This window comes from Callospermophilus lateralis, chromosome 11, assembly GCF_048772815.1.
Source record: "Callospermophilus lateralis isolate mCalLat2 chromosome 11, mCalLat2.hap1, whole genome shotgun sequence".
Lineage (NCBI taxonomy): Eukaryota > Metazoa > Chordata > Mammalia > Rodentia > Sciuridae > Callospermophilus > Callospermophilus lateralis.
Genome location: NC_135315.1, coordinates 16,363,456 through 16,383,502, shown reverse-complemented (window position 1 = coordinate 16,383,502; position 20,047 = coordinate 16,363,456). Strand labels below are relative to the sequence as shown.

Below are 20,047 nucleotides of genomic sequence, written 5' to 3'. Positions count from 1 at the left end.
GACAAAATAATGATACTTCACAATATGAAAAAGACACTGATGGTTACAACTAGCATTGTAATATATAACATTACTAATAATGTAATAAATAGCTGTTCAGATGTGGCTCAAGATATGAGTAAAAAAAATTGTGACAATTTTGGGAATTTCCAGAAGTGTTGGTTATTACTGTTGCATGATGTGAAATCCATGGTCTCAAGTGAAGCTAAAACATCTTTGGTTTGTAGTAGTATTGTTTTGAAGGCAATGTTGTACAGTGCTGAAGAGCATGTGCTTTTGAGTTAGATTGCCTAAATTCAAATTCTGATTCCATTATTTGCTGGCTGTGTGGTCTTGGGAAATTTCATTTCTCTCCAAGTCTTTATTTTTCTCATCTGTAAAATAGGGATAATGGCAATTCCTTAAAGGACAATTGTGAAGAATAAATTAAATAATTCATGTCATAGTGTTTATCATAATGTTTAGCACATAGTAAGCATTTGTTAGCTGGTGATTGCTGTTTCTGTAGTTCTACCTCTTAGGATTTATTTGAATAAATATAATTGGATTTCTCTGCTTTTTGTGCCACTTGAGATGCATTTATTTACTTCTCTTTATACCACAAAGGGACTGGGTGCTCTCCTGTGATTTATAATCTAATAATTGCTTTTTTATGTCCATGTATCTGCAATGCTAGGTATTAAACCTTAAGTGAGTGTTACACTGAAGAGATAACTTCAGGTAGATAAATATAATTATAAATATAATTACTTAAATTTCCTAAATAGACATATGATTTTTTTCTATTTCTGCAGGAAATCCTTTTGTACTGTTGCTCAATCATACTTGTTGATCAAGGCCTTTTAATCCTGAAGAGCAGAATTTATCTCTCAGCAGAAAGATGGAAACAAAAGAACATTTATTCTGCCAGGTATTTGTTCAAGACAGTTTTTAAAGATTCCTTGTTTTCCCTGTATTTTTTAGTTTATATTATTATACATCCATGATCATTAAGCAAATTTAGAGTAATAAAGTCCTCAGGAACCTGCCTAATATCTGAGATGATTTTTGAGCTCTTTTAGTGAACATATGTTGGACTGTCATCTAACAACCCAAGTAGTACCATACGAAGAGAATTTCTGTGGGGTGTAATGGGAATATCTTCTGAATGTAGGGACCTGGATAATTCTTCAAGAGATCAAAGAATTTAAACTGTCTTCCAAAGTGGCTGTTACCATTTGCATTCCCACCAACAATGAATGAGTTCCTTTTGTTCCACTTTCTTGTTCATATTTGTTACTTATAGTGTTTGGGATTTTCACGTTTTTAAAATAGTGTCATTGAATTTTAAAATTATTTTAAAATTGGGCTGGGGATGTGGCTCAAGCGGTAGCGCGCTCACCTGGCATGCATGCGGCCCCGATTCGATCCTCAGCACCACATACAAACAAAGATGTTGTGTCCGCCGAAAACTAGAAAATAAATATTAAAAAATTCTCTCTCTCTCTTTAAAAAAATTATTTTAAAATTGGCAAATAATAATTGTGTATATTTAAGGGATACAAATTGGTGTTTTCAGCTGTGTATATGTAATTGAATGATTCTGTCAAGATCATTCCATTGTTTCCATCACCTCATCAACTTATCATTTTTGATATAAGAATATTAAAAATTTGTTCTTTCAGTCATTTTGAAATACACAATACATTATTAACAAGTGTTGTTACCATACAGTGCATCAGATCACTAAATTCTTCTAGTGTAACTGTAACTTTGTACTCTTTCGATCAATATTTTCCTTTTCCCCATCCCTCCCTCTTCTCCAGCCTCTGGTAAACAGCTTTTTACTTTGTGTCTATGAGATCAGGGTTTTTATATTTTACATATAAGTGAGTTCATGCAGGGTTGTCTTTCTGTACCTGGCTTATTTCATGTAGCTTTCTGTCTTATCCATGGTGTTGGGTATGACAGAATTTCCTTCCTTTTAAGCCTGGATAGTATTCCATTGTGTTGATATACTGCAATTTCTTTTTTATCTATTTGTCCATGGACACCAAGGTTGATTTTATATTGTGGCTATTGTGAATAATGTTAAAATCAATCTGGGAATGCAGGTATCTCTCTGACATACTATTTAGTTCCTCTGAATATATACCCAAAAGTGGACTTGCTGAATCATATGATAATTCTATTTTTAGTTTTTTGAGGAACCTTCATACTATTTTCCAAAAATGTCTATACCAATTAATGTTCCAATCAACAGTTTGTAAGGGTTTCCTTTTCTTCAGATCCTTGCCAATCCTTGATATTTTTTATCTTTTTGATAATAGCTATTCTAACAGGTGTGAAGTAGTATCACTGGTTGTAATTTATTTGCATTTCATAATGACTAGAGATATTGAACATTTTCTTTCAAATCTGTTGGTCATTTGTACTTTTTTTTTCAGTACTAGGGATTGAACCCAGGGTGTTTTTCCACTGAGCTACATTCCAAGTCCTTTTATTTTTTAACTTGAGATAGGATCTTGCTAAGTTGCTGGGGCTGGCCTTGAATTTGCAGTTCTCCTGGTTCAGTCTTCTGAATTGCTGGGATTACAGGCATATGCTACTGCACCTGGTTTATACATGTTTATTTTTGAGAATTGTCGGTTCAGATTCTTTGCCAACTTTTTAATTGGATTGTTTTCTTGATATGTTTAGGTTCCTTATATAGTTTGGATATTAACCCTTTATCAGGTGTATGGTTTGCAAATTTTTTTTCCCACTCTGTGGATTGTGTCATCATGCTGTTGTCTCCTTTGCTGTGCAGAAGGTTTTTAGTTTGATGCAATGCCCTTCTTGTTTTATTTTTTTCCTTTTTTGGTGTTGGGGATCAAACCCAGGGCCTTATGCATGATAGGCAAGTGATCTACTACTGAGCTGTAGCCCAGTCCTTCATTCAGTCTTAGTAGTCGGTTTTTACTTTTATTATCTGTGCTTTCTGGGTCATATTAAAAAAAAAACAAAAAACCCTGCCATTACCAGTGCTGTGGCACTTTTCCCAAAGGTTTTCCTCTAGTAGCTTTGTAATTTATTTTACCCATTTTGAGTCAATTTTATATATTCAAATTAGACAAGTAGTGTCTAATTTCATTCTTTTCTTTTTTAATTTCATTCTTTTACATGTGGATATCCAGTTTTCCAACCACCATTTGTTGAAGATACTGTTATTTCCCCATTGTATATTCTTGCCACACCTGTCAACAATCAGCTGACTGTAATACTTGAGTTATTTCTGAGTTTTCAATCCCATTCTAGTTTTTATTCTAGTACCATGTTGTTTTGATTACTATAGTTTTACAATGCATTTTGAAATGAGGAAGTGTGATGGTTCCAACTTTGTTTTGCTTCAGATTGCTTTGGCTTTTTGGGGTCTTTTCTGATTTAATACAAATTTTAGGATTTAAAATTTTTTTTTTGGAAAAATGACATTGGAATTATCACAGGAATTGCATCAAATATGCTTTGGATAGTATGGACGTTTTTATTTTTTAGTTGTAGATGAACACAATGTCTTTATTTTATTTATCCATGTGGTGCTGAGGATCAAACCCAGGGCCCTGCATGTGTGAGGTGAGCACTCTACCACTGAGCCACAACCCCAATCCCTCAATGTCTTATAGTTTTCATTATTGGATTTTCACCATTCTGACAGGTGTGTAGTGGTATCTTGTTTTAATTTGCAATTTCCTGATGACAGTTGATGTTGAACATCTTTTTATATGCGTATTTGCTATCTTTACATTTTCTTTGGTGAAGTATTTGTACAGATCATTTACCCTTTTAAAAATGGGTTGTTCTTTTCTGATTGCTGTTTCAAGAGTCTTTTGTGTATTTTGGATAATAGTCCTTTATGAGGTATGTTCTTTGCAAATGTTTTCTCCCAGTATTTATCCTCTCCTTCTCATGATAGGTTTGTTCATAGAGCAAAATATTTAAATTTTAATGGAGTCAAGTTGATTAGTTATTTCTTTCATGGATCATGCCTTTGATTTGTATGTAATTTTTATGATTAAAACTATTGCTTTGTAAAGCATATGGTAAATATTTTCAATCTGATGCCTTAAGAACTAGATTCAGGTATTGTTAAATATATTAATGAATGCCATGTATTTTAGAGGTTCATAATGCATTGAGGAAAACTGATGATATTTAAAGTAGGTCATCTGAAATAATAACGCACTAATGAATAAAATCCTTTTAAACAAAATTCCCTTTGGTAGCATTATTTGAGAATAAATACTGATCTAACATGAATTATTGGACCCAGAATGTTGCATTAGATGTATAGGTACAAAGCGAACATGGATAATTGTGACTCTTGATTGTTCACAGGCAGAAGAAAATATTGGCTTATCAGTTAATAACTCTAATTCTTCTGGAACCAACTTGCGAACAAGAAATATTGAAAACAAGAAATACATCAAATTTTCTAAAATAGTGGAGAACAAAGTTTCACCTGAAATTAGGGGTTATAACCCAGAACATAAAAATGTGTAAGCTAAAAATGCTGATCTTAACTTTATAGAATTATGCTTTTGTTAGTGCCAAACATATAGTTTATGTTGCTTATTTGTGGCCATTCTTTCAGGAGCATAGCTTTAACTCTTAAATAGCCATTCTTACATTCTTTGTTCACTTCTGTCACAACTATATGGAAGTCTGTTATCTATCATAGAATACCAGTTAGAAGAGAGCAATTATCAAAATTACCAATGTGTCTGTAAGTTTATCTTCTTTTTTTTCCCTTGCGATGCTGGGGATTGAACCCAGGGCCTTGAACATGTGAAGCAAGCACTCTACCAACTAAGCTATATCCCCAGACCATATAAATTTATCTTAGGGGGCTGGGGATGTGGCTTAAGTGGTAGCGCACTCGCCTGGCATGCGTGATGCGTGTGGCTCGGGTTCGATCCTCAGCACCACATACAAACAAAGATGTTGTGTCCGCTGAAAACTAAAAAATAAATATTAAAAAATTTATCTTAAAGATAATTTAGGAAGGAAATAAAAGTGTTCTTCTATCTGAGCTTGGGTTACTGACTTCCATAAAATTAAGCCATTTGAATATTTGTTAATTCTTTTTTTTTTTGTATATTTCATTGCCTTGGTTACCTTTTGTTAGTTACAAAAGAAGCTCTAGCCTCTCACATATATTCAGGATAAATAATGCTTATTTTTAATATTTTTTTATTTCTTACATACATGGCAATAGTGGAGTGCATTACATTCATAGCTATCCATTCACAGCACAGTTTTTCGTAACTCTGAAAGTATGTTCACGCCAAATTATGCCATTATACATGAGCTCTCTATTTTTTTTGTATTACAATTCTTTATACACCTTTTTTTTTTTAATATTTATCTTTTAGTATTTGGCGGACACAACATCTTTGTTGGTATGTGGTGCTGAGGATCGAACCCTGGCCGCACGCATGCCAGGCGAGCGCGCTACCACTTGAGCCACATCCCCAGCCCCTTTATACACCTTTATACCACAGTTTATCCATATCTCTGTTTAAAAGATTGGAATAGAAAACTTGCTTCTTGAAAAAGAAGAAAGCTCTGAGAAAACATTCTGGATATATCTCACTTTATCTTTGTCTACCTATATGCTTGTCTTACCAATTGGTGAAGTTGGAAATTATCTGAGCATTGTGATTAAAGAGGCACTTAAACCCAAATCTCCTCTACTTACCATAAGTTTGTATTTCTACTTTATTTAATCTAACATTTTTATCATGATTTCTGTTAGATGGCAAAAGCAAGTCAATTGTTTCCAGAAGATCACAATAGAACTTGTTATCTAATAAGGAGTAGAAGGTAGGGGGAATATCCCTTACCTTGTTTCTTTAGCATTGTTCAAAGTAGTTTAGTACCTTGGAGACACATGCCCCAAAGGAATGGAATACAGGATAAATATTTTAAAACTATTCATTATTTATATCAAATCATCTCTATTCCATAAGATGTTGGAGCAGCTCAAAATTTAAAAACATACTTAAAAAAGAAGATGAAACACCACAATCATGTAGTAGAGTGGAAGCTATGATTGAACCAGTTATAGGAATACTCAGTTTCAGGAGGGATATATAGGGAAGAGGTGGGAGAGACAAAGCAGCAGTAGACTCTAGGCTGTGATCCATTAATGGTCATAAAATTAATGGTCATGAAATCAGTTTAGAAAGTCACTACTAGTTGCTGGGCATGATTGTACATTCTTGTAATCCTAGCAACTCGGGAGGCTGATGCAGGAAGATCACAAGTTCAAGGCCAGCCTCAATAACTTAGTGAGGCCCTAAACATCTTAGTGAGATCCTGTCTCAAAATAAAGAAGGGCTGGGGATGTAGCTCAGTGGTTAAGCACCCCTGAGTTCAATACTCATTACCAAAAAAAAAAGAAAACAAAACCAAAAAAAACCCCAAACTAACCCCAAACTACACAACAACAATAACAACAACAAAAAACCCAAACAATACAAAAAAGAAAGTCACTACTATTTTTTTCTTTTTGAAGGAAATAGTTTAGAACTGATTACATTAGAGTACTTTTCACATAATATGGATAAGTATTGTTTTGTGGAATGGTTATTATATATTCTCTTTCTGAACTGTTTCTCAATAGAAAATTTATGTTAGCCTATTTATTTTCAAAATAGTTGAAAGTCATTGCCTATGGGACCAGAGGTCTGTTGAGGGGACTAAGTAAGATAGGTAATTTCTATTTCAGGATAGGAATTTGGGGGATTGGATTTAAAAGGGAAACAGAAGCCGGGTACCCTGGCGCATGCCTCTAATCCCAGCAACTCAGGAGGCTCAGGCAGGAGAATTGTGATTTAAAGCCAGCTTCAGCAAAAGTGAGGCACTAAGCAACTCAGTGAGACCCTGTCTCTAAATAAAATACAAAGTACAGCTGGGGATATGGCTCAATGGTTGAGTGCCCCTGAGTTCAACCCCCACCACTCCTCTCCCCATAAATAAATAAATAAATTAAATTAAATAAATTAAAAAAATAAAAGGGATACAGATTTTCCAAAGGGCAAAGTATCTGCTGGATGTATGATAAAATTTTCTCTTATTTTACAAGTTTGTTTAGGACTAAATTTACCTAAAACTATTAAATATATAACTTAGTCATTATCCTGTGTATTACCTAGGCAGTTCTTGCTCTAAAAAGAAGGAACCATTTCTGAAAAAACTTTTAGTTCTGTGAACAAGGAAGAGTAAGATATTACTCCAAGTATGAGGAGCTGCAACTCAGTTGATGTGAATACTGGACAGGAGCAAATCTATGGGGTTTGCCATAGTAAGTCCCAATTTGTCTGCATGTTAGAATTATGTGGGTATTTTTTAAAACTTCAATATCAGACCACACCCAAACACTTAAACCAATATTTGGGAATGGGACATAGGTATTAGTGTTTTCTGAAGCTCCCCAGGTAATTTCAATGTGAATAAGACAAGTTTGGAATCTAGTTCAGCCTGGAATCATTCCTAGTTAACAGTGTTTAAAGAACACAAAAATAATTTTATGTTTGTCCTTGAAATTTAGATATATCCTGGATTATCTGAAGTAAAACTATGTAGTTTTCCAAGAGCATTGGTCTTGTCTCTTTCAGTTTGATTCAGGCTAATTGTATTTATCTTGTTGTATAGTTTATGTGATGTTTTTGTGTTGTGAAAATTCTTTGTAGTACAATAGGAAGTGGAAATAAGAAATAAAAGTAACAAGAAAGCAAATTATTAAAAGGCAGTTTAGCTTCTAGTGCCCAGACTTTAGCCTTGAAATACCACTTCTTATTAAAAGGCTCTTTGGAGATGTGGCCAATTTCAGGTAGAGAAAATAGACAGAGAGGCCCAGAACATCTTGACTTCCACAGATAAGAAAAGTAAGGAAGAATGTTACCAGTGATACATCAGGAGGACTTAAGTGCATACTTGAAGAAGCTCCTGCCTTTTTCCACTGAAGATGAGAAAATTAGAGCATCAATAAAGAATAACTTTTACAGGGATTAAACTACATCAAATATACTTAAATTCATGTATTCAAAATTATACAGAGAGACAATTGGACATTATGTACTTCCTGAAGGAAAAAACACCACTTAAAAAACCAAGTGGTTTTGTACTTCCCTCTAAAAAATTAAACATTAATATGATCAAACTTTTAGAATCCTATGATCATGATGAAGCTGCCAGCAAAATCCAGATTGGAAAATCTATGGAACAAATGACATCATCATCATCATTTTCATCATCGTCGAAAAATGAAAGGAGAAGCTATAGATAAAAGGAGATTTAAGACAGATTAGCCAACTATAACATGGGGACTTTATTGAATCTGATGCAAATTGTTGAAACAGTTTATATTGTTTAAGTGACAACCGGAAACTTGAACTCTGATTATCTTACTTTATGATATTAAGAAATGCCTGTTAATATTTCAGGGGTCATAATAGCATTTTAGATGTTCTTTATAGAAAAAAACACCTAATGTATATTATGGAGATATATATTTGAAATCTTTACAGATGAGACTGGGTGCAGTGGCATAGCCTGTAATCCCAGCTACTTGGGAGTTGGAAGGTGGTTCATAAGTTTGAGGCCAGCCTTAGCCATTTAGCAAGACCCTGTTTCAAAATAAAAAAATGAAAAATTATGGAGATTTAGCTCAGTAGTAGTGTGTCTCTAGGTCCAGTCACCAGTACTCCTCCCCAAAAGATCTTTGTAATGAAATAATATGATACTGGGATTTACCTCAAAATAATAAAGGATAAGAGCAGGGGTAAAGTTATAGATGGAAAAAGACTGGCCGTTAGTGAAGCTGGGTGATAGCTGGGATCATTACATTATTCTGTTTTGATTTATGTTTGAAAATTTCCATAGTTAAATGTTGAAAAGAAGGAAAGAGGAAGAAAAGCAATCTAGGAGTTATTCTGATTTCTGTGTGATTTAGGAATAAAACATCAGTATTCCTATGTAGAGAAGAAAAATCCTCTGATTTTTCAGGAGCAAAAAAGTTCAGGAGAAAGAAAAGTTTACAAGTACAACTGCACAGTACAAGAACTGAGGTAAATATTTGGAAATTTTCCTTTCACCTTCAAATATTTGTCCAAGTTTTAAAATGTCACTATTTTAAGTGTTACTTCTCCTTCCTCTTCCTCTCTTTTTCCTGAGTCCCATTCCTACCCCTTTTTAAAAAATTTATAATTTTGAGTCAGGGCCTTGCTAAGTTTCTAAGGCTGGCTTTGAACTTGTGATCCTCCTGCCCCAGCCTCTCTCTTTTTTTTCTTCTTCTTCTTTTTTTAAACTTTGGAGTCTCATGTTGCCCTGGCTGGAGTTGATCCTGCCTCAGCTTCCTGACTTTAGGAGTACACCGTCATGCTTGGTTTTCCTTCTTTTTTTAAAAAAATAAAGATAAGGAATCCTTTCAGAAGATGATGAAAATTTGTCCTTTTTTCTCCATTAAACTGATTTTTAGTTTTTAAACCTGTGTCCTCTGCTGACATTTCTGCTGTTTTAAAAATGAGCCTAGTGTTTCTTGGTTTGTGGCAGCATAACCTCAGTCTCTGCCTTCATCTTCACATGGGTCTTTATGGCCTTCTCTCCTCTATCTCAAATTTCCCTCTTCCTTACTTTTGTGAACATATCCATTATTGGATAACTCATTTCAAGACCCTTAACTTATATCTACAAAGAATTTTTCTCCAAATAAGGTTATATTCAAAGGTTCCAGATATTAGAACATTGACATATCTTTTTGTGGAGGCATCATTCAACTTCCTACATTTGCTTATTTTTTAAAGTTTATTTCTATTCCAATTTCATTCAGAGCTTTTTAAATAAAATCATTCTTTTTAGATATTCATGACAGTAGAGTGTATTTTGACATATTACACATACCTGGAGTGTAAATTCTAACTAGGATCTCCCATTCTTCTGGTTTTACATGATATGGAGATTCACTGTGACGTTTTTATGTATGAACAAAGAAAAGATATGTCTGATTCATTCTATTGTCTTTCCTATTCTTATCCCCACTCCCTTCCCTTCATTCCCCTTTGTCCAATACAATGAATTTCTATTCTTCCCCCTCCTCTCCTTGTTTGTGTGTTAGCATCTGTATATTAGAGAGAACATTCAACCTTTGACTTTTGGGGATTGGCTTATTTCACTTAGCACGATAGTCTCCAGCTCCATCCATTTACTGGCAAAAGTCATAAAATTCTTCTTTATGACTGAGTAATATTTCATTGTGTATAAATACCACATTTTCTTTATCCATTCATCTGTTGAGGGGCACCAAGGTTGGTTCCATAGCTTATCTATTGTGAATTGAACTGCTATAAATTTTGATGTGACTGTGTCACTGTAGTATGCTGATTTTAAGTCCTTTTGGATTTAAACCAAGGAGTGGGATAATTGGGTCAAATGGTGATTCTATTCTAAGTTTTTTGAGGAATCCTGACTGCTTTCTAGAGTAGTTGCACCACCTTTCAGTCCACCACAATATATGAGTGTACCTTTTTCCCTACATCCTCACCACCATTTTATTTTCATTTGTATTCTTGGTAATTGCTCTTCTGACTGGAGTGAAATGTATTCTCAATGTAGTTTTTATTTGCATTTCTCTAATTGCTAGAGATGATGAATCTTTTTTTTTTGTATATTTGTTTACCATTCTTATGTCTTCTATGAAATGCTTTGGCAGTAACTTGAAGAACTTTAAAGTAAACCTGTGACCTTGCTATGCATCCATTGCTCATTAATAACTACATCCTAATAGTACCCATGATTCCTCAGGTTCATATTACTGTTCCACTAGGGCAAGGCACTGCTTGTGTCCCCTGTTTCCCAGATGAGTTCAATCATTCTCTTTTTAGTGTGAACAAGAGAGGCATATTTCAGTTAACATGTTTGGCCATAAGTAGCCATAGAAAGTGTGCAGCCATACAGCTAGTGGCTGCCCTGCAAGCATCTCAGTTGTTTTTTACAATTCATAATCCATCTTCTTTCAGCCCTGGTAGCAATTCTCTAGAAGACATTTTCAGAGATTCCTTGGAGATCTTCTCTGTCTTGGGCTCCCACCTCTGGCAAATGCATGATGATGGCAAGAATTGTTTCTGGGACATAGTTGTCAATCTTGATCAATTAGACTATGATAAATGAGAGTTTCCACTGCTAAGAAGTAGAAAAATGACATTTTTTTCTAAAGAAAGCTCCTACATCAAGAGGGTATCATTTCCTGGTGCCCAGTGTTCTCCCTGTGCTTCTTTCAGCACCTGTGAAGCACAGAAGCATAGGGCTCCTAAGTATAGGAGGAACCTGGAAACGGATCTGAAGAATGGCAGACTCCCCATACTAACTCCTACATTTCCTTTTTATTTTTCTATTTTGATATTTGTTGTGCTTCCTAAATCTGAGGTTGAATGCCTTTCCTCAGTTTTGTAAAATTTGAGTTCATTATCTGTTAAGAGTATTTCTTATCCCTTAATCTTTTACTATCCTTCTGATTCTTGTTATATGTAAATTAGACCTTATGATTCTGTTCTTCATGTTCTTTCACATTTGTATTAACTTTATGTTACTATAATAAAATACCTGATAAATTAACTTATAAATGGAAAAAGCTTTATTTTGTCCTATGTTTCTGGAATTTTCAGTCCAAGATCAAATGGCTCCATTCTTTGGGCCTCTGATGGGGCAGGAATATGTATATATGTAATGGCAGGAATATGTTGCAGAGCAAACCACAACCCTCATGAGCTAAGAAGCAGAAAGTGAGACAGAGACTAGGATTCCATAGTCCCTTTGAAGTCATGCTTCCAGTGATCTAAGGGCCTGTCATGGAGTTCCACCTCTCAAAGCTTCTACTACCTCCAGACTTAGCCCAGGGACCAAGTCTTTAACAGAGCAACCCATTAAACTATAGCAATATTACTTCACATTGTTTTTTTCTATTTCTCTTTTTCTTTCTTGTATTTTGTAATTTTTCCTTATGTGCTTTGTGGTACACTTGTTCTTCATCCACCTGAATTTAATTTGCAGTTTAGCCTTCCCATTTAGATTTTTAAAAAATATGTTTTTAGTTGTTGATAGACCTTTATTTTATTTATTTATATGCGATGCTGAGAGTCAAACCCAGTGCCTCACACATGCCAGGCAAGTGCACTACTGCTGAGCCCCAGAACCAGCCCCCCATTGAGATTTTTATGTTTTTTTTTTTTTTTAGTTGTAGGTGGACACATACCTTTATTTTTATTTTTTACGTGGTGCTGAGGATTGAACCCAGAGCCTCACACATGCTAGGCAAATGCTCTGCCACTGAGCCACAACCCCAGCTTCCCCATTGAGATTTTAATTTCAGTGATTATATTTTTTAATTCTAAAAGTTTTATTTGTTGATTTTAAAAATCTGCCTTAGATCATATTCTTTGCTCATTTTCCTTAGTTACTTCACTAAGGGTATCTGATAAAGATTGGTATCTGATAAATATATGAAATCTTTGGGAATCAAAATCTGTCATTTTGTAAGATTCTCATTTATATTAACTGTGCCCTTGAACATTTTATATTTTGTTCATTCTTTCACATATACTTGATCTACATTTATGGGAGTCTCATGATAAATCTCTGTACCTCCAAGAGAATTTTTTTGAGAATTTACATTTGCTTCTGCCTTGAACTTCTTAACTGTTATATGTCTGGGATCATTTTAAATGAATTTTTAAAATTTCAATTAACCTGGCCCACATATTTATTGTAAATTTGAATTCACAATTTGTGTGTGCCTGGAGACATGGCTATAACTGATGAGGAGAAATGGTCTTTCTTCTTCTCTTTCTATTTTCCAGCCCAGAGTTGAGACAGAAAGAAACCACACTTGGCATATTCCTCCAGTGAAGGTAAGTTTTTTCCTAGCCTACTCTTGCTGAGAACATTGATTTGAAGATTTTGGGATCTCAGTACCAATTTCTATCAATATTTTGTGGCTTGAATATGTTGCAGAACAAATCACAACCCTATATAGACTATATTCTGAGTAGTCTTTGAAACTCAAGGTTATAGGTTCCATATAAAATTGAAGACATCTATAATAGAGTCCTCCTTTTCTAAAGTGGTACTTTTCTATTTATCTAGCTGTTTGTCTCTTAAATCATGTTTGTATATGCAGGGGTAAGTGGATAATTTACTCAATCATGACAATAATTACCTGTGTCATTTGAATAACTGTGTTGATTCTTCATATTATTTTGTACCTGTAGTTAAAATCTGTTTATGTAGCCTAGTCTGGTAGCTGAGTCATGTTGTTCTCACTATACCATAGGTTTTCCTTGTGCTGTAAAATTCATGACTGCAAATTGACAGAATATGAATTAGAAGGCAATTAGTGATATACTTAAGAAAAACATGGTTTTGCAGAAAGAACATTGTATAGTTTATTTAAAAATTTAGCATATATGAAATGCAATTTAATTACAGAAAGCAGTTTTACATCAGAAGCATAGCTAGGTGAGAAGCTCAAGTTATGATTATCTTTTAAGAGGTTCATTTTCTAAGAGTGATGGATTACTAGGGTTATTTCAGGCACCAACATACTTGCTTTTGGACCTAGATTGCCTCTCCCTCTCTGAAGCTGTCAAAGGAGGAGATGACCAGGAAAGAAAGCACTTTATGCCAGTTGCCGAATCAGTACCATGTTCCCGAGACTTCATTACCTATTTATACATCTTCCTCACTTATTCGGTATTTAAATCATTGTATTCTATTCCTTAACTATTGCTTCAAGATTGGGTATTTTATTTTCCAGAGTTATCTGTCTCTTTTGCATATGTAATGTCAAATAGTTTGTGCAAATTAAGAGACTGTGCTCTTAGGATCAAGTAGAGATAAGAGCACTGTACTTGGGATTGGAAGACTTAAATTGAGAACTAATTGACATCATCTTTTAGTTTAGGCCCTTGTAAAATTCACTTTACATTTCTGGGCCTCATTTTCCACTTTTGTACAAGAATCTTATATTATATACACTCTTAATATTTCTTCTAATACTGATATTTATAATAGTATCAAAGGAATCATCTTTTCCAGACATTTTTACTGACAGGTGATGAGATCTTTGATTCTTTGGCTGTTTAAGATTTCAAAAAAAATTTTTTAGTTGTTGATGAACCTTTATTTTTTTATTTATTCATTTATATGTGGTGCTAAGAATTGAACCTAGTGCTTCATGCATTCTAGGCAAGTGGTCTACCACTGAGCTACAACCTAGCCCCTAAAGATGTTTTTATTTGCCTTATTATAACAACTTTCTTAAAAAAATTGCTGTGACTTATAATAGGAAAAATTGGACCACAATGAAAGAATGGTGTCTATTTTCTGACTAGGCTCAGTAAATTCTGTTCCTTACAGATAGAGTGTGTAAAAGAAATAAGGTGGGAATTCTAGGGGAAGAATATGAAACTCTTATCACTGGAAAATTCTTTGGTAAAGGTTCTTATGATGAAAAAGAGAGGGAGGGAGGGAGAGAGGAAGGGAGGGAGCGGGAGAGAGAGAGAGGGAGAGAGGGAGGGGGAGAGGGAGAGAGGGAGGTGGAGAGAGAGAGAGGAAAGGAGGGAGGGAGGGGAGAAAAGCGGATATGAATCTCAGGCTATTGATAGATTTGCTAATATTTAAAAAAAATTTTACCTGTAGATGGACTCAATACCTTTAATTAATTAATTAATTCAATATGGTGCTAAGAATAGAACCCAGTGCTTCACATGTGCTAGGCAAGCACTCTACCACTAAGCTACAACCCCAGATCCGGTTTGCTAATATTTTAAAATGTGCTTTTATATAATTGTATTTGCTGCTTTCTAATGTGGATGTTTCTTTGACAGGGAAAAGAAAATACATTCTAACCTCTCCCTGACATTATATGAAGAAATACCTCAAGGACATTTTTATGCAGAAGAATTAAGTGGTAATAAGAAGTTCTAGAATTACTTGAATAAATTTCCTGATTATATGCTCTTTCAGCAGTTAGTGCCATTTTTCCATTCCCAGTGGCTTATGATATCAACTGATATTACATTATATGATAAATGCTGCAGGCCCTGAGAAAAAAAAAGTAGACAGTTTAGTCCATAAATATCTTTTGCTTTATGGATTTAACTAAAATAGTCTCATCAGCACCTTTTAAAAAATTATTATTATTATTTTTAGTTGTCAATGGACCTTTATTTTATTTATTTATATGTGGAACTGAGACTCAAACCCAGTGCCTCACACATGCTAGGCAAGTGCTCTACCGCTAAGCCACAGCCCTAACCCTTATCAGTACCTTTATGCTAAGGGGTATTCTACCCTTTACTCCTTCTTGACATTAACCTCTACCATAACTTGGGCTTCTTCTTTGTATTTATGGAGTAATTTGGCATAGTTTTTTTTCTTTCTTAGCTCTGTTCATCATATTAGCTTAGTGTCCAAGTAGATAACCCCTGTGCTGCTGTAGCTTCCCACCTTTATTTCTCTGATCAGAAATCATGGCTGCAAGTCATGATGGTCATCATGTTGAAATCTAGACTTTCATGTCTTGTTCTCTGTTCACAATCTCTTATAATCTTAGCTCTTTTTATTTACAATTTCATTTCCTTGACCTCCGTATTTGGTGCACCAATATGATTTCTAGCCCTAGCTAATTTTTTAGCACAGTTGGCATTCCTTTAAGTTTTGGCCAGAGCTCTCTCCTATTTCCTTTGGTTCCTATTTCAGATAGTCATTTCTTTCCTTAAATCCTCAACCCTATCACACCTATTTATTAAAATTTAAAAAACCTTTTATTTAATTAAAATATTAAGATTTGCTTCTCTGAAATATATGAAAGTGGATATTTTCTCCCCCATTTCTTTTTGTTCTTAAAAATTTTTATTATGGTAAAAATGTTTAGCATGAGATCTACCTTCTTAACAGTTTTAAGTGTAAAATACAGTATTGTTATCTATAGGGACAAGATTGTACAGCAGAGCTCTAGAACTTATTTATTTTGTGTAAATTTTTATTTTGTTTATTGCTGTATTGCCCAGGCTTACCTTGAATTTGTGATCCTCCTGCTTCAGTATGAAGTGTAACTAAAATTTTATGTCCATGCTTAACAACTTCCTGCTTTCTCCTCCCCCGTTCTTGGCAACTACAGTTCTATTCTTGGCTTCATGAGTTTGATTGTTCTAGATATCTTATGCAAGTAGAATCACACAGTATTTGTCCTTCTGTGACTGGCTCATTTAACTCACATAATGTCCTCCAGGCTCATCTATGTTATAGTGTATTACAGGATTTTCTTCTTTTTAAAGGCTGAATAATATTCCATTATGTGTATATACTACACATTTTTTTCCTTTAAATCCACTCATCTTCTGGTGGACATTCAGGCTGTTTCAACATCTTGTCTATTGTGAGAAGTGCTCCCATGAACATGGAAATGCTAATATGTCTCTTTGAGATTCTTTTTTTAAAAAAATTTTTGATTCTTTTTTTTATTATTAGTTGTTCAAAACATTATAAAGCTCTTGACATATCATATTTCATACATTTGACTTCAGTTCTTTTGAATTAATACCCCAAAGTGGGATTGCTGGATCATCTAGCTTTATTTATTTCAGAATTTTCATAAAGGCTGTTGGGAGGAATCTTCCTAAACTCCTTGCTCTTCCTACCCATAAACTTACCTTTAAACACCATGCATAGTCTTCCCTTTTATCTCTTTGGAAAAGTTTTTCTGTCACCAGACTAATTCTTTCACTTCTAATTTGGGTTCATTTTTTATTTTTTTGCTTCCACAGGTTCTTTTCTTTACCAATTTTATATTCACTACTTTTCAGAGAAGCATCTTCAGTTGTATTCATTAGTTATTCCATTTTTTTTTTTGCTTCCCATTTCACTGAAATCTGGCTTCACGTCCAGTATTCCAGTAAAACTTTTATTATTAATAAAGTCACTGTTTTAATTTAAAAAAAATCTTTCTTTTGTATTTATTGCTGTTTCCTGAAAATAAAATGTAGTAGTTACTGAACTATACCAAATTTAGTTCAACAGATTTTTTTTTTATATTCTATTTTGAAGTAGGAGCGGAAACCAAAGAATGAAAAGTCTTGCCTCAGTTCAGTAAATTATATTGATATGCAAGCAGTCTATGATACCAAGATATTTGGTTGAGGTAGATACTGAGTGCTATGAGAGCACAGAGGAAGTATTTAAAATTAACAGGGAATCTTAAGGAAACCTTTTCCTATGTGATCTTTGCATGACTTTTCTGACAATTTCTCACTGTCTCCAGATATATCTAAATAAATCATGAGCTAGATTTTAAAGTAGAGAATCTGAGAAACAAATGTTTACTCCCCTTTATTCTTTTAATGATTATTTTTTTTCAAGAGAGTAGGGGGAATAAGAATATTTATTCTTTTGAATTAACTAACTAAATGTTTTTTATGTGTGTGCAGAACTTCTTAAAGCCTGTAAAATTTTTAGTAAAATTCGAAGTGGTAAGATTTATGTGAATGATCTGCCTATGGTCCTTGGTACCTTGAAGATTTCTATAAGTGATTCAGAAATGCTAACGGCACTAAAGACTATTGATATCAATGGTAAGTTTTTTTCTTTTCCATATTAATTTAAGCTGGTCATATTGTAAATTCTATGAAAGCTAATCTTTAAAATGTTATAAAACATAATTTTTGTCACATGTTCTAAAACACTTTTGTTTTAAAACATTATCTGATGATAATAGGTCAATAATTTTTTAATAAAAATTGGGCCTCAGGTACACACAATTTTACTGATTTCCAGATTGGATTATAATGTATTCTCATCATTGGTCTATGGATGGTTTATAATATCTGACCTGACCACCCAAAATGAAAACTAGGACCTTGATAATAAATTTTCACCTATCCATAAAGTTTATTAAATAACCCATTCTTTTTTTTCCCAACCTGATGTAAGCATTTTTTTGAGTCCTATGCTTATTATTTTCTTGCTTTTCTTTTTACATAGTTTTATTGTTATGGATATATATTTCTGTAAAATAGATAAGAATTATAACATTTTGTTTTTGAAACTTCAGTAAAAAATTTATCATAATGTATGAATCTTTTGGGGCTTTTTCAGTTATTAGATGACTAATATTTATTCATATTGTTTCATGCTTCTTTTAGTTTGTTTAGTCATTTGCATAATATTGTGTGAATATATCACATTTTATCCATCTACTCTCTCATTGATGAGCATTGAGTTTCTTTCTGAGTTTTTGCTACTGTGAAAAATATTTGCCATGACAGGTTTTCTGATATGTATGTACAAGGGTTATTCTTGGGTATATACTTATAAATAGAGTTACTAAACTGTAGGTACATAAATTAATGCCATATTGCTGTCCAAAGAAGTTGTACCACTTTACATATTCACTAGTAAGTAATATACCCAAGTAAGGTATCCTGTGGATCCACTTTCTTTTCAATATTTGGTGTGTTTAAACTTTTTTTTAAAAAAATATTTATTGAGCTGTAGTTGAACACATAGTATTTTTATTTTTTTATGTGGTGCTGAGGATTGAACCCAGTGCCTCACACTTGCGAGGCAAGCCCTTTACCACTGAGCTACTGTCCCAGCTCCATGTTTAAACTTTTTAAAAATTGGTTTTCTTAGTATACATGATTTTATTGTATATATTTTTTTTTTTGGTGCTGGGGATTTAACCCAGGGGCCCTTAACCACTGAAATATATCCCCAACCCTTTATTATTTTTTATTTTGAGACAGGGTCTTGCTGTTACTGAGGGCATCACTAAGTGGCTGAGGCTGGCCTTGAACTTGGGTCCTCCTGCCTCAACTTCCCAAATCGCTGGGATTATAGGGGTACACCACTGCACCAGTTTAGACATTTACTTTTATTAATTACATGTTATAAAGTGGTACTATGAAATAAGGAAGCATTTCTTAAACAAGGCAAAAAGGTTTGAGTGTAACAGGAGGAGTTTGGGCTTATAAGAAGAGGTTAATATATTTTATATATTTGACCATATTAAAATAAAAAAACTTTTGTTTGCCAAAAAACACCTTAAAGTAAAAACATGTTACAAACTTGGAGATATTTGAAATTCAAACAAGTGAAAAATAATTAGTTTTAGATCATTTAAAAAACCCATACAAATTAGTAGCAAACAATGAGGTAGAAAACTAGGCAAGACATATTTTACATAAACTATTTTTCATAAAAGAAAACACATATAGCCAATACTTATATAAAAAGTTTATTCAGTTTATAATCCCAGCTACTCAAGAGACTAAGGAAGGAGGATCACAAATTTGAGGCAAGCCTTGGCAATTTAGTGAGGCCTTGTCTCAAAATAAAATTTAAAAATGACAAATTTAAATAATGATATATTACACCATCAGTCCTACATTTAAAAAGTCCTGAGGGTGTAGCAAATCAGTAAATATGTGATTTTAATCAGCCTCATATTGATTAATGGTGAAGTTACCTCTAAAATATTTGCTCCTATAAATAATAATGCCTAAAGAACATTTGTACATAAACTCTTTCACATTTGTTCAAACATTTCTATAGAACAGATTTTTAGAAATAAGAAAGCTGAGTTAAAGAATATAACACTTTGACAGGTATTGCAAATTGTCCTATTCCTCACAAGTTTCCCTAAGTCTAGCCCCCCCCCATAATGACCATGAGTGTCCTTTAGAAGTATGGGTTCTAAATTCTATTTATATTAACTATAAGTTATTATTTTTAGAAGTTCCATGGGTGATTTCAGGTGGTCCATTAAGTGGTCCCTCTCAATGTGATTTTAAAATTTGATTTCTTTACTATTTTAAAAATTACCTATGGGAAATGGTTAATGTAAAATTATGTTATTAAGGTATTATTTTGCCTGAAACAAATATAGAATGGAATAAGTTAATGAATTTATAAGATCAGGTAGCATGTATGTCATCAAGTCAATATTTTATGCCTGATTGCACTGTTTGTTCTT

At 33.6% G+C, this 20,047-nt stretch overlaps 1 protein-coding gene across 1 annotated transcript; it reads left to right on the top strand.

Moving 5' to 3' along the window:
• The first annotated feature begins 880 nt into the window (after window positions 1-880).
• Window positions 881-15,000, top strand: LOC143410203 (EF-hand calcium-binding domain-containing protein 13-like). The gene is made up of 5 exons (XM_076870944.2): window positions 881-910; window positions 4,354-4,514; window positions 8,975-9,089; window positions 13,634-13,764; window positions 14,901-15,000. Exons 1-5 carry the CDS (start codon window positions 881-883, stop codon window positions 14,998-15,000), a joined length of 537 nt encoding a protein of 178 aa, XP_076727059.2.
• The last annotated feature ends 5,047 nt before the right edge of the window (window positions 15,001-20,047 follow it).